The sequence below is a fragment of the Eulemur rufifrons genome, chromosome 8 (assembly GCF_041146395.1).
Source record: "Eulemur rufifrons isolate Redbay chromosome 8, OSU_ERuf_1, whole genome shotgun sequence".
Lineage (NCBI taxonomy): Eukaryota > Metazoa > Chordata > Mammalia > Primates > Lemuridae > Eulemur > Eulemur rufifrons.
This window is the reverse complement of record NC_090990.1, coordinates 30,710,690-30,724,654: the sequence shown is the minus strand read 5'-3', so window position 1 is coordinate 30,724,654 and position 13,965 is coordinate 30,710,690. Positions and strand designations below refer to the sequence as shown.

At 55.1% G+C, this 13,965-nt stretch overlaps 2 protein-coding genes across 3 annotated transcripts in view; one reads left to right on the top strand and one right to left on the bottom strand.

Moving 5' to 3' along the window:
- The window catches only part of C8H1orf50 (chromosome 8 C1orf50 homolog), a 257,892-nt gene that overhangs the window by 139,426 nt on the left and 104,501 nt on the right, over positions 1-13,965 (bottom strand). The window lies entirely within an intron of this gene.
- SLC2A1 (solute carrier family 2 member 1) overlaps positions 1-13,965 on the top strand; it is a 30,099-nt gene that overhangs the window by 10,470 nt on the left and 5,664 nt on the right. Inside the window, exons 1-2 of one of the 2 annotated variants that reach the window (XM_069477803.1) lie at positions 1,892-1,939; positions 2,756-2,851. In XM_069477803.1, coding sequence (XP_069333904.1) covers positions 1,910-1,939; positions 2,756-2,851 — 126 coding nt within the window. In that variant the 5' untranslated portion in view covers positions 1,892-1,909. Of the gene's footprint in view, positions 1-1,891; positions 1,940-2,755; positions 2,852-13,965 lie in introns of those variants that run through there. The other variant, XM_069477804.1, reaches the window with a different exon arrangement.

Sequence of the window (13,965 nt, the reverse complement as noted above, 5' to 3'; positions counted from 1 at the left end):
ATCCACCCCCCTTTTGAAGTCCAGACCACACTAGCCTTCCCACTGGCCCCCGACAAGCCCCTTCCTTAATGTCAGGACTGGGGCCTGTTTCCACCAGGGCCCCAGCTCAAGCTTGGGGCCTGGGGCGTGGGTCACTGAGTACGTTAGTGAGTCCTACTGCAGCAGCCTGCCCGGGTGGCTGTGCATGTAACTCAGGGCATGGGAGGGCAGGTTCTCTACAGTGCAGTTTGACCTTGACCTGACAGTGGCAAAGTCCAGCCGAGGGGTTTGTCCTTGGCTCCTGGCAGCCTGCACTGCCAGAGGCTACCCTTGAACAGCTGCTCAGCGAGGCCCCCGGAGTGACTTCAGAAGCCCAAGACCCTGGAACATCAGAGCTGGACTCAGATAACACGGGGCTGTAATAATAGTACTCGCCTCACGAGGCCACTGCCTTGGTGTCATCCGCTCATGCGCTGCCAGAGTCATTTTTGCCAGATCCATGGGGCATCTGTATTATTTTTCGCTTAACATTTTATTTAAATTGTTTTGTTCTGAGTAATATGAAACCATAGGGCTTATAAAAAATTTACTTTGAATAGATCTAGTCACATGGTTCAGTATTCAAAAACAGTGCAAAAGGGCATAAAATGAAGTCTCCTTTTCCCCCTGCCGCTAGCCACCCAAGTCCCCCGAGACACAATGTTATCTTTCCTGTGCATTCTTCTAAGTAGATGTATATGTTCTCCCCCATCCCCCAGTCAGCTTTTTTTCTTACATAAAAGGTAGCATATCTTTACTTAACGCTATAATTTGGAGAGTGTCTCAAATCAATACATACATACAGAGCTTTATTCTGATGTATTCCATTATATAACTGTGCTACATTTTGTAAAATCATGGGTTTGCGTTGCTCATTTTTTGTCTGTTCTAATGTGTACTAGAGAAATACAGTATATGTTTTGCATAATGTAACTGTCAAGCTCTGGACAACCCCAGGCTAATGGTGCAACTCCCCAGACAGAAAGCCTAGCACATGTTGGGGTCCCACAGTCACTGTCTCTTGAGCCCTCTTGGTAATGCCCAGTGCCTTACCAGCCTCTTATTTCATCCCAGTGTTCACCCTGTGCGTTAGGCTTGGCGCAGTGCATGGCCGGCGCCCACCAGAGGTTTGTCGCGTGCTCACAGCCCTGGGCCCGAGGGCTCCCCAGAGAGTTGAGAGCAGGGAGACTTTCAGGGCAGCACCAGGGCATGGCGGAGGGGGGGATGTCTTTTGAGTTGGGCAGTAAAGGGCAGCATTTAGAAGGAACGCAGCCCCTTGTGGCACAAGGAAAGCCCCAGTGTACAACTGGGCAGAAGCTGGCCAAGGAGGGGCCCAGTAGACAGAGCAGTGGGAAGGAAGGACCCAGCACTGACGTGTGGCTTTCAGAGAACAAAAAGGCCATACCAGGAATATGTCTGACAAACAGCTACGCCCAGTGCTATCTGTGGTGATCTTGAAGTCAGGGCTGCTTCCTGGTTCCACTTTCTGGGTAGGGAAACCAAGGCTCAGGGACCCGGGGCCAGGACGCGGGCAAGCTGAGACTTCCCTCCCCACCTGCAGTGCCCAGCCTGGTGCGGTGCACTTGGGAATGCCAGTCGTTTCCTTGGTGTGCCTACCCCAGCTCCACTCTGCCACAGCCAGTTAAGGGCCTGTCTAATGTCACATTTCTTGGCTTCCTTGTGTTAAAAGCTGGAAAGAGTCCAACAAGGCAGACACCTGGCTGGCCTGTCACTCACCTGTGGGTAAGCAGGGCCCTCGGCCTACTGGCCCCTTCCCTTCCGCTGCCTCACGCCCTCAGCCTCCAGGTGACAGAAGCAAACCATCCTTTTTCTCCCCAGCCCTTTGCCTGTTGGAAGCACCTTGGCCCGACACTCTTCCTCACCTTGTGTCATGTACTTTTCCAAAGCACATTCCTACCTGGTATGTCATCTGTGTCCAAATAACCTTGGGAAGCTCATGGCTTGGGGATTGCTGCCATGAGGGGTGCTGGGTTGGGAGTCCCGAGCCCTGAGTTCTAGCCATGGCCCTGCTGCAAACCCCTGAGGGAACTGGAACCTGGCTCTCCCTCTCAGGGCTCAGTCCCCTGCCCTGTGAACAGCGGGAAGGGAAGGGCAAAGTGGGACCACATCTCCAATGCTGACAAGTGTGGCTGTTCCCGTTTTGCAGACGAGCAAATAGAGGATGGGGGGAGGAGGGTGCAAGGGTGACCATAGCCTGCTGGGATTCACAGAGCAAACGGGCAAACGGGCTGGAATCAGAAGCCAGCACCTTCTGCTCCAAATCCTGGGCACTTCCCCACCCCCATCCCACCCCCCACTCCCCACCGGCTGCGCTGCTCCTGCCATGTAATTTGGCTCCCTGTGCATAGGAAGGTTTGTTCCTGGGCCTCCCAGTTACAATGTCTGGAGTCACATGGAGCCCAGGCATGGCTCCAGCAGTGTAATGAGACCCCAGGGAATCCAAGACATTTCCCTCTCTAGCCAGGACCTGGCTACAGAGAGAGAAGACCCTACTTCCCTTCTCTCCCCAGGAAAAGGTCTGGCCAGCCCAGTGTCAAGAAGTCAGCTGGGCTGGTTTGGGCACCTAAGGTCAGGACGTAGCCAAGTTTCCTGGGAGGACTGGTGCAGTGCATTAGCCAGACAAGATATCTGAACATCAGAAGCTGCCAGCCCAGCCCTGCCCTGTAGCCACCTGGGCCCAGACACGCCTGTAACACTGTGGTGTGTTTCTTTGCAGAAGCTGACGGGTCGCCTCATGCTGGCCGTGGGAGGGGCAGTGCTTGGCTCCCTGCAGTTTGGCTACAACACTGGAGTCATCAATGCCCCCCAGAAGGTGAGTACCGTGCCATCCTTGGCTTATGCACACCAGCTTGGTCTGCTGCACACCACACACGCCCACACGCTCATGCTGCCACCTGGGTGTCAGAGTCACTTACATCAGCTCACCGTCTGCCCCCGCAGCCAGTTTTCTGGCCCAAACCATATCAGAGACTCTGGGCTTTGGCCTTGGAATCTTGGAGCTGCAGAATTCTAGAATCTCAGGGCCCACAGAATTTTGGAGTCTTTATAGGTCCTCTTGACCAACTTCTCACCCAACACAGACATTTATACTAATCAAAGCAATGCTTAGTATGATGAGGCTGCATCTCTAGGGCATTCTGGGGCTACAGCGGGCTCTCGTGGTGCTCATCTCACTTGACGCTCCCCGCAGCACTGCCCAGCAGGTGGGCAGGAGGGCAGGTGGGTGACAGTCACCACTCCCAGCCTGCAGGTCAGGAAAATGGCCAGAGAGAAGAAAGCTGCCCAGCATCACCCAGCTAGTCAGAGACAGAGCTGGAAACCAACACCTGCCCCCAGGTGGTCCTTGAGCCTGTGCTCCCCACCCCCAGTACAGTACACTCCCTTGTAAGGCATCCAATTCTAGTTGAAACTGCGTCCTCTCCCCAAGGCCCTGTGCCAGTCACAGTGAAAATGGCGTCTTGCCCCAGGGAACCTCAGGGGGTGGAGGTCTGTGCTGACTTCCTTCTCCCCACAGTGCATCCCTGGTCTGTCCTCACGTGTTTACTTGAACTCTGGGACTGGAAGGGACCCAGGCAGTGCCCTCCAGCCCGGCCTACTTGCTTTAGGGAGGAGAGAAGAGGAATAGGGGATGGGGGCAGCAGAAAAGGAAACTGTGACAGAGTCCCTCCTCTGTACCAGGCATTTTGCATGTGCTTATGAGGTTAGGCAGTGATTTCCATTTTATAGACCAGGAAACTGAGACCCAAGCAGATGAAATGACCAAAAGGCCCAAGGTCATATAGCTACTGAATAGTGGAGTCAGAAGCCAAGCTCTGTTGTTTCCACAGCCTCAGGCAGTCTTCCTAGCCAACTGCCTCATCTGTGTAAAAGTCTGTACCCTCCCAGGGAGGCCAAAATGAGGGGGCAGCCCTCCTGGCAGGACCACATTCACTGTCCAGACAGGCGAGGCTAGAAAGGGAGTGTGCCTGGCTCCTGGGGGTCAGGGGCCTGTTGCGGGGAGCCAGGCAGTGTCTGCGGTCAGATCTGGGCTTCTTCCAAACAGGCAGAGGGTGGCTGTGGGGGCCACGCCCAACAATGAGGAGCAGGTCACCAGGAAGGCTTGGCCTGCTGAGTCATGGTCAGCTGCAGCGGAGGTGATGGGACTTTTCCAAGTTTGCCTGGCATGGCGACCGTGGGCCCATGCTTGGAACAACCCCAAGCCCTGCTTTGCTAAGGGCTCTGGACAGCTCTTGCCAAAGTGTGTGCTTCGGAGCTGGTCCCCTTTGGGAATCCATACAGGTGGAAAGTCTGCAAGACAGACTGGGAGGAAACAGGGCGGTTGAGCTCTCCGCCTTGGTTGCACATTGGGGTCCCATGGACACCCTCGGATTCTGATTTAATTGGTCTGGGATGCTGTTTGGGTATTGAATTTAAAAGCTTCCCCACTAAGTCTAATGTGCAGCCGAAGCTGAGAGCTACTGAGTTCAGTGATATCCCGACTGTGATCGCATAGTGAGTTCATGACAGAACTAGGACTCCAAGGTCAGGATAGAGGAGGTGTTTTCAGAAACAGAGCAGGGTTCGGGTGAGCAGGGGGCCTGCAAAGGTGGGAGGGAAATGCCCCGAGGAAAGAAAGCCTGGCACGCAGTGAAGGGTGAAGAGTTTGTCACTAGGGTGGACAGGAGGGGAGTCCAGCAAGGTCAGCCAGAGCCGGACCACAAAGGGCCTTGTGGGTGTGGCGTGGTGCAGTCAGCAGGGGCATATGGGCACCAGCACGCGGGCGGAGCTAGGGAGTGTGGACTTCAGCGTGAGGACACTGGGGCCCCACTGGAGAAGACAGGCATGATGAGACCTGCATTTTAGGAAAGTGATTCATGCGTCTGGTACGGTGGGATGGACCGGAGAGTGTGAGACTAGAGACAGGGAAACCAGTGAGAAAGCTGCTGTTGCACTAGTGACATAAAACAAACGCTCAGTGGGAGGAATGGCCAGGGTTTGGTCATCAGTTCAGTGTGAGGACGAAAAAGAGGGGTTCAAAAATGGCTCCTAGGTTTCTGGCATTGGTGATGTGTGGCATCAAGGAGGAGCAGATAGGTGGCCGTGGGATGTGCAGGAACTGAGGTTTGGGCAGCACAGCTGGGGATGTGCGTGTGGGTCTGTTTCTCAGACGCAGGCCGGAGAAAAGTCGAGAGCTGGTCACTGGTGTCCAAACAGGAATGGAGGGAGAGTCCTCAGGAGACTATGAGGAATAAAAAGAGAAATAAAGATCAAGCCCCAGAAAACATCCCCACTGGTACAAGAGGACTCCAGGTAGAAGAAGAAGATCTGGTATCTCCAAAACCAGGAGATGAGACCCTCGCAAGACAAAGGGAGAATGGAAGCTCTTGGAGGGCCTGGGTATTTGATTCCTGTACTGCTGTGTCCTTCGTGCCTGGAACGGTGCGTGTCACAGTAACAGGCGTGCAGGACGGTGAGTGGATGAATGAAGGGAAGGAAGCTGCCAGGTGCCCCAGAGCTGCACTGGACCGGTGCCCTCCGCATTGCCGAGTGCAGAGAGGGGTTGGTGGGCTTGCAGCCGCTCAGACCAACCGCATGGCGCCATGTGGGCAGAAGCCTCGCTGCGGTGGGTTGAAGAGTGAGCGGTGGACGGGAAGCTTAGAGACAGCCCTTCCTCAGAGGTGGATAGAGAAGGGAGAAGAGGTAGGGGGAGCTGGGAGGGTTGTATAGGATTTTTTTTTTTTTAAATGAAGACTTTGTTTTTAAACATGTTGGGAGGAACTAGCAGAGAAGGACAAGGTGAGGATAAGGAAGTAGGGGTGGGTCCTCGAGGCAGGTGGAACTGGGGAGACGCTGCCTTTGGCCTGGTGGAACTAAGATTCCTGAAGATGTGGGAAAATCTGAGATGATGTTCTCGGGACCCTGGGGCCTCCCATCTAATCAGAAATAGGCAAGAGGTTAGACCTGCAGGGAAGATGGGCGGAACTGCTGACCAGGACGTCACAGAAGCCCAGCTGAGGCTGCCACCTGCATTTATAGGAGCATTGGTGGCACCTGTCCAAAGGTCACTTCAGAAACCAGTCTCTGCAGACCGAAGCTAGCGACGTGAGCAGCCAGAAGCGAGAGCACAAGCTGAAATCTAGCGGCGTTTCCGGGGCGAGGACTCGGGCACTCAGTCTGTTTACTTTTGCACTTTACAAACACTTCTCACGAGCCTGGCTATAGTTTTTCCAACCAGGAGCAGATTAGAAATGATAAATTTAACATGTAAAGAGAGGACAGAAGGGCTTAAGAGTAAGAAACGCAAGTGCAGCTCAGCCAGCATGTAGGAACAGGGCATAGCGACCGCGGTGCCAGACAGGTGCTGAAGGCATGTCCCAGGACGCACAGGGAATTGACTCAGCCAACACTGTCATTCGACCAGCACTCACTGGGGCGTCCACTCTGTGCCAGACACTGGCCTAGACAGTCGGGAGCAGTATCGCTGGCTCCCAGGGAGCCGTCTCAGACTTAGTCTAAGCCAGGCCCTGGCCCTGCCCTCAAGGACTCACCATCCAGATGTGGGGGAGAGACCCCTGGGATCTCTTGGGAAAAGCCAGAGTGTAATTAATGGGGGCTTCAAGGTGCTGTGAGAGCAAATGGGGAACAACCGTTGGTGGGATGGGGGTGATGGGAGAGACAGGAAGGGCTTCGTCAAGGACTTGGCAGCTGAACTAGACCTTGAGGGCTGAGTTGGCCTCACGGGAAAGGAGGGGCAGATGTCCAGGCAGTGGGAACGGCTTGTGCAAAGATGCAGTGGCCTGAAGTGTTCCGCCGATGCAGAATTGCCAACTGCCTGCCCTGGGCACGCCAACTTCCCTGTCTTTTGGGGAGAACTTCTCTTAGAAAACAGCATTGTGTTGCCTACTCTGGAGAAGAGACTTTGCCCCACGAATGGTAAGGATGCCAGTTCTGCTGTTAATTACCAGAAGTGCGTTCTCTTCCATAAAACAGACCCCAAAGGGCTTCCTCCTGGAAGTGGTTAATTAATCATAATATTATCTTAGATGTTTACAGAGCACCTCCCCATAAATTACCTCCTCACAGTAGCCCTACCAGATGGGTGGAGCTGAGATTACCTTCCCCCGCTCATAAATGAGAGAACTGAGGCCAGATGAGGTCACCTGGAGAGTGAGGCTGAGCTAGAGGCAGGCTCCGGGTCTCACGCCTTCCCTACCTCACCTCGAATGCCGAATGCCGCCCCTGCCCCTGCCCCTGCCCCACACTGTGAGCAATGAAGACCTCCCTCTCCCCAGCGGAGGGGGAAGGAGGCGGGAGAGGCGAGCCCAGCCACAGAGGGTGCGAATTCACCAACAAGGGCGTCCTGACTGCCATACTTGGCTGGTCCGAACCCTGCCACTCCCCTCCCCAAATGGCTGAGCTGCCAACAGAGATGACTAACGGCCATTGAGAAACAGTGAAGTCGTGGCCAAGGGACAGTGTCAGGCGTGTCTGAGAATAAGGAATCCTCAGAACCCAGAGAATGTGGGCTTGAAAGGGCCTGATGGCCCATTGGCTCAACCCTCCTTGTTTGCTGAAGAAGGAACCTTGTCCGCAGAGGAGGTGCGGTCTGGTCTACCCAAGACGACCCAGCCTGGTGAGCCAAAGAACTGAAAGGGCTGGAGGCGAGGCCCGTCTCCCAACCCAAGCCCTCTGCCCCCTCGGGCTGAGCTGGGTTCCGGGCTCCAGGCAGCCTTTCCTTATCTCTCCTACATCCAGAGAGTTCTGGGTCCCCTCTCCCCTTCACCCACCACCACTCCCACAAACCCTTACAGCTTACTGCGTGGCCCGCATCGTTATACCTGCTTTAGAAATCGTAATTCAGTTGTTCCTCTTAATAGCCCCATTAGGTAGACACCATAATCTCTGTTATATAAAACACTGGGGCACAGAGATGTTAAGCAATTAAGCCGAGGGCACACAGCTAGTAAGTGACAAAACTAGAATTTGAATCCAAGGAGTGTGGCTCCAGTCTGTGCCCTCAACCCCTTTGGAAGATGGGCACAGTCAGAGAGGGGGACCTAAACACCCTTTCACACACCTACAGCTGCCACCCAGGTGGCCCCTTGTGCTCCAACTTCAGCGCTGAGTCAAGCTCAGTCATGTACAGACATCTCAAGAGTTTCCCACACACAGTTGCACAACTCTTGCACCATCACACCCTGTCACAGTCATGTCATCCCTGAGCCCCTCGTGGCTTGTTAGTTAATGTCGACTGTACCTCCAGCCTGGTGCTGGACACCGGGGACACAGGTGAGTCAGAGCGTCTCCACGCTGAAGTTTAGTCGAGAGGGAGCACGTGGTGCCTCCTCGTCAGCTTTTGCAGGGCAGTGCTGGAAATGTGGACAGGAACAGTGGGGCAGAGAAGGAGGAGGGAGAAGGTAGTTGGCCCACAGAACAGGGTTTCTCAACCTTGGCACCATTGACATTTTTGCCAGATAATTCTTTGGTGTCGTAGGGGGCTGTCCTGGGCATTGGATGGTGTTTAGCAACACCCTTGGCGTCTACCCACGAGATGCCAGTAGCCAATATGACAACCAAAAATGTCTCTGTATGTTGGCAAATGTCCTCTGGGGGCCCAGATCGCCTCCGTTTGGAACCACTGTGCTGGAGAACGAGGGGTGGTTATGGGGAGGAAGGCTTTTGAGGAGTCTCTGCATTCTCTGAGAGGTGAATAAGCATAAGCGAAGCTGTGGGATGTGCAGGTTGTATGGGGGAGTCGCTGTGTCTGCCAGAGGAAGGGCACGTGAGTCACAGTGTGGGAAGAGGAGACACTTCCTCTTGAGGGCCTAGAAAGGCTTTGGACATGGCTGCCGCAGCAAGATGAACATCCCTCTGTCTGCAGGGGACCCTCAAGGCCAGGGGCCAGAGAGGAGGCCTGGCCTGGCCTTGGTTTGGAGGCCAGCCATGTCAGGACTCTTCTGGAGAGGCAGCCTGGGTGGTCCGGTCCTCTGCTGTGGGGCCCCAGGGTCCTGGCTTCTAGCTCCAACCTGGGCCTCTTCCCCCAGGCCCCAGAGAGAGGCCCCAGGGGACCCAGTGGGCAGGGCTATCTGTCCTGCTCCACCTGGAGCATCTGGCTCTGAACTCCCGGCTGACCCTGGGGTGTGGCTGAGAGTTGCTGTGGAGACACAAGCCGGGGCTGAGAGCTGGGGGAAGTTGGGGAACAGGGGTCAAGGGCAGACTAAGGCACTAAGCTGGACATTCCCTCCTTCTAACTGGAGCTGAAAGCTTGGTGGCTGTTTAACCGCTTCATCCCCACAGTAACATCTAGGAGAGGAGAGGGGAGGGAGGTTTGAGAAGGAGCTTTAATTCCCTGACCTGGCCCAGGGATGCTCTAGAAGACCCAGGCCTCCTGGGGCAGAGGAATGTCTACAGGGAAGGAGGATGAGACCAGACTGAGGTTCCAAACACATACCCCTTTTCCCAGACGGGCCACTTGGCAATAGCCTGTTTTTCCGTGGCCCACGAGCTAAGAATGGCTTTTACATTTTAAAATGGTTGGAAAAAAAGAAAGAATAAAATTAAGCAACAAAGGCCATATGTGGCCCACAGACCCTTCCTAATACGTTCTATCTAGCCTTTTATGTAAAATGTGTGCCAGTCCCTGCTCTAGATCACTTTGACTTGCATGCTCCCCACTGACAGAGAACTCACCACCTGTAAGGTGGGCAAGCTCATCCTCTGAAGCCTAGAAAGTTCTTCCTTCCCCTCAGCTGAAGTCTGGCCCTGGGGCCTCTCCTCTCTGAGGCTACAGACCCCCTCTGCGGGGGCAGGGTGGAGGGACAGACAGAGCCTTACCCCCGAGGCAGGCCTCTACTTCCCTCAGGTTCTTCCCCACCCCATATATTCCATCGGGTAATGACCCTTTTCTCCTGGCAATTTAAAAATGGAAAACTCTGTCCCTAATGCTCCTCTGAAGGTGGTGGCTTCTCTCCTTGAGAGGACAACAGCGACGGTACGAACGGCTTTTCCATGTGCCGGGCGGCATGCTCCGCCTCATGGCTCTACACGGAGAGGAAGTGAGAACTTCCCCTGTAGACGGCAGACATGTGGTCTTCACCCACAGTCGCCCGGGCCGGCAGAGAGGGGCATGGGGATCCCCCAGGTGTCCTGAGGCACATGTGGCCCCTCACCCCGGGAGAGCTGCTTGGGAAGGAACAGCTGTGAAATGGAAGCCGTCCAGTCTAAGGGACCTTGGCTGCCCAGAGTCACCCTCCTTCTCCAGGCCGGCCCGCACTGTGCACTAGCTTCAGTAGGGGCCTAGACAGAGATCTCCAATGGGCCCTCAGCTCCAGGCAGGCTGATGCCACTGCAATGCCCCCTGGAACTGACCGGGACCCTCCCTCCCTCCCCAGCATGCATACCCTGGCCCAGACCCCCAGCAGGGTAAAAAGGCTGTGAATGGGTAGGGGGTGGGTGGGGCAGAGAGGCAGGTGGTTGGCTGAGTTGACGCGTTTAACCTCGTTCCGAGGGGTAGTTCACTGTGGAAGATGGGGTTGGCTTTGGCGGATGGGAAGAGTCAGGAGCAGGACCGAGTTGTGACCTAGGGCAGGTGCTGCGTGGGGAGAGAAGTAGGGTAGATTACGGGGTGGGGGGCGATGGCAGGATCAAGGGTAACTCTCAAGCTGGGGAAGGGCAGCGAGGGGGGAGCGTTCAGGACAGGCACGTGGCAGGCCTCACCTGAAACATGAGCCAGGGCCGAGGAGGCTGCCAGTAGCCTGTGGAGACTGGGTCTGTGCCACCCTGTTAGGGGAGTGACAAGTAGGCTCTTATTCCCCGAGGGGCACCCAGGCACTTCTAGGGTGGATGCTGGGGGCAGTGACTGGGTGGAAAATGTGACCCCAGAACTTTTCCCCATCTAGGGGTCTTCTGATTCTCCAGGGACCCCCTGTCTTTTCTGGTCCAAGGGCCAGCTTGGAGCCCCCCATGGACCCCCAGGGAGGAGAGGACACAGAGCCCTCAAACCAGCAGCAGAAATGGAAAGCTAGGCATAGCTTCTTTCCAGAAATGTCAAGCACCTGCTTAAGAGGTAGAAACCCACTACCCTGCCTCGGCTTGGCCAGGAAATGCTGCTGGGGGGTGGAGAGGATGGGCCTGGGGCCAAGGTTAAAGCAGAAGAGGCTGGCTGCTCACCCCCACCCCCACCCAATAAAGAGGTCTGAGCAGCAGAGGGGCTGGGGGGCCATAGAGGAGCCAGCCCTGGACGCGGCTTGGGCCCTGACTGTGTTACCAACTGAGGAGGGAGCTCCGGTAACACCTCATTTACACAAGGTCCCCTTATCAGCTGAGCGGCCAAAACAGAAACCTCCATGTCCCATCCTTAAGCTCATTTAGTTTAAGCTCTTATTCAGCACCTATTTACTCTTTCTTTGTACACAATTCTAGCAAGTTCCATTAGCTAGCTTCCTGGCAAATTTTAAGAGGGGTATGGAGAGTTATAGGAAACAAGCCTCTGAACCACAGAGGGGAGGGAAGACCCTGAGAACTATGGGATGCAGAAATCGTAAGCCATCAGGAGCCAGTCGGCACAGGGATAAACACCTCTCCTGGCCCCTATGGAGAGCCCCAAAGACACCGTTGCCCCAGAGCCTTGCTTGTAAGTCTAGTTGCTCAGGGCAGCAAAGTGAAATCTTTCCAGATTTCTACCCCGATTATGATGGGTCAGGAAAGTTTGGACCCTCGGAGGGGTGAGCGTCATTTATGTGGGCAGTTCCCTTATCCAGAACAGCTTGTTCTCTGCAGAGCCTGATAAATGGGGCATTACTGTTCCCAGCCTGTCCTCCTCTGGGGTTGGTTTTGTCCCTGGAAGAGCACAAGTACTTGGTGTTTTGTTTTGTTTTGTTTTGTTCAAATCTGCCTTCTCTCTGCAAAATCAAGGGGTTCTAGGAGGAGAGCCCAAGACTCTTCCCTCACTGATTCTCCACCACTCACCAGGTATTCCTGGCACTGGCCCTGGGAGGGGCCCTGGTGTAAATCAACTGAGGTCCCTGTCCTCAGGGAAGACAAAGTCCCATGAGTCAGGGAAGTGTTTTAGCTGGATCTCAGGAGGTCCCAGCAGTAAGACGAGGTGCCCCCTCCAGGCAGGAGTCACAGCATCTCAAAGGCATGGGGGGTGGGGAGATGGCTGTAGAGCGAAGGTATGGTCGACGCATGTGGTAGGCAGGGAGGTAGCAAAGGCCTCGATTTCGAATTGTGGGAGGAAGGCTTGGTTAGACTTTGTCAGTGGTCCGCACGGCCTTCGGGCCAGTCCCAGTGTGTGATGGGCTGGTTTTAGGGGTGACGGTGCCAGGCACTGTAGAAGCACAGTATGTCCCTAAATCCCTGTGGCACTGTGGAGTAGGCATTGCTAATGTCTGTTTCAGAGATGAAACCACTGAAACTCAGAGATGAAATAACTTGCCATGGTCACTCTAGAAATATGGAGTAGAGCTGGGGTCTGAATTTGGCTGTGTCCAGATTCAGAGCCCAGGTTCCTAATCACTACACCGCCTGGCTTCCCCAGGACAGAAAAGTGGATCTTTACGACTGACTCTCTTCTGTCAACCTGTCCTAAGCCCCTGGAGCCTGGTTTCTGTCAGGTGACTCCAGACTTGGGAGAGGTCATGGCAGGGCAGGGGAAAAGATGGCTAGAGGCCAAGGACTCACCTGGAAGGAAAGCACCAGGGGGCAGGCCCATCATACTCAGTGGACATTTCTGGGACTGTGGGCCTTGATTTCCCCTTTGGCAAGTGTGGCTGTCCATAGCTTCCTCTTCTGCTAGAACTCTGTGGCTTGGGAGGGCTAGGGAGGCCCAAGAGCCGTGATGACGGAGGTTGAAGAGGCTGCCCACTGCTGCGTGTGCGTGAATTTGCAGCATGCAGCTGGGGGCGGCATTGGGGTGGGGTGGGTTCACGTGGAATTGAGTTTGAGCTGCAAGTGGTGAAGGCTGGAGGGGCATGCGGATTGGTGACTGGCTGAAGCCAGTAATATTCAGGTTATACGAGCACGGTCTGTGTGCGATGGTATGTGTGCACAGGAAGCTGTTTCTGGGTAGTTGGACCTGCGCCCAGCCCGGCTACATGTGCGGGTGGGTGGGTCTAGCTAGTCCTGTGGCATTGGGTGTGTGTCTGCATTGCCTGAGAGTGTGCTGAGTGTCCTCAGGCAGAACCGGTGCTACCCACCTGCCACATCCCTGGGAGCCGGCCAGGCCCTCCCCCCAGTGGGGGCAGGGCTAGTGGGCAGGCCTGTCCTAGGACAGGTGTCCCTAGTTCCTGGAACTGCTTCCTTGTCCAGAGCCTTTCCCCACACCTCCCAGCTGCACCCTGGGAGAGGGGAGGAGGCTACAGGTCCCTCAAGGTGGTGCTCCCAGGCCACTGTGAGACAGCTGGGCCTGGGGACAGAGTAGCAGCGTGAGTCTCAAGAGCACTTCTGAAAGGTGGTGTTGTGTGAGTTTGTCACCCCAGACCCTGAGTGCAAAGTCAGGGAGTCTGCACTTCCTGGAGGGCAGAACCCGTCCATCCAGCCGTGCTTCCTCTACAGCAGGAGTGTGGGGGAAGGGCCTGGTGGCTTGGCAGAGCTGGGCCCCACCTGGGGCCGTGGGACACAGTGAGGAAAAGAGAAAAGGAGCAGGTGGAAAGAAGCCTTTTCTCGGCCAGGTGCAGTGGCTCACACCTGTAATCCTACCACTCTGGGAGGCTGAGGCGGGAGGATCGCTTGAGGTCAGGAGTTCGAGACCAGCCTGAACAAGAGCAAGACCCCATCTCTACTAAAAATGGAAAGAAATGATTTGGACAGCTAAAAATATATATATATATATATATATATATATATAAAAAATTAGCCGGGCATGGTGGCACATGCCTGTAGTCCCAGCTACTCAGGAGGATGAGGCAGAAGGATTGCTTGAGCCCAGGAGTTTGAGGTTGCTGTGAG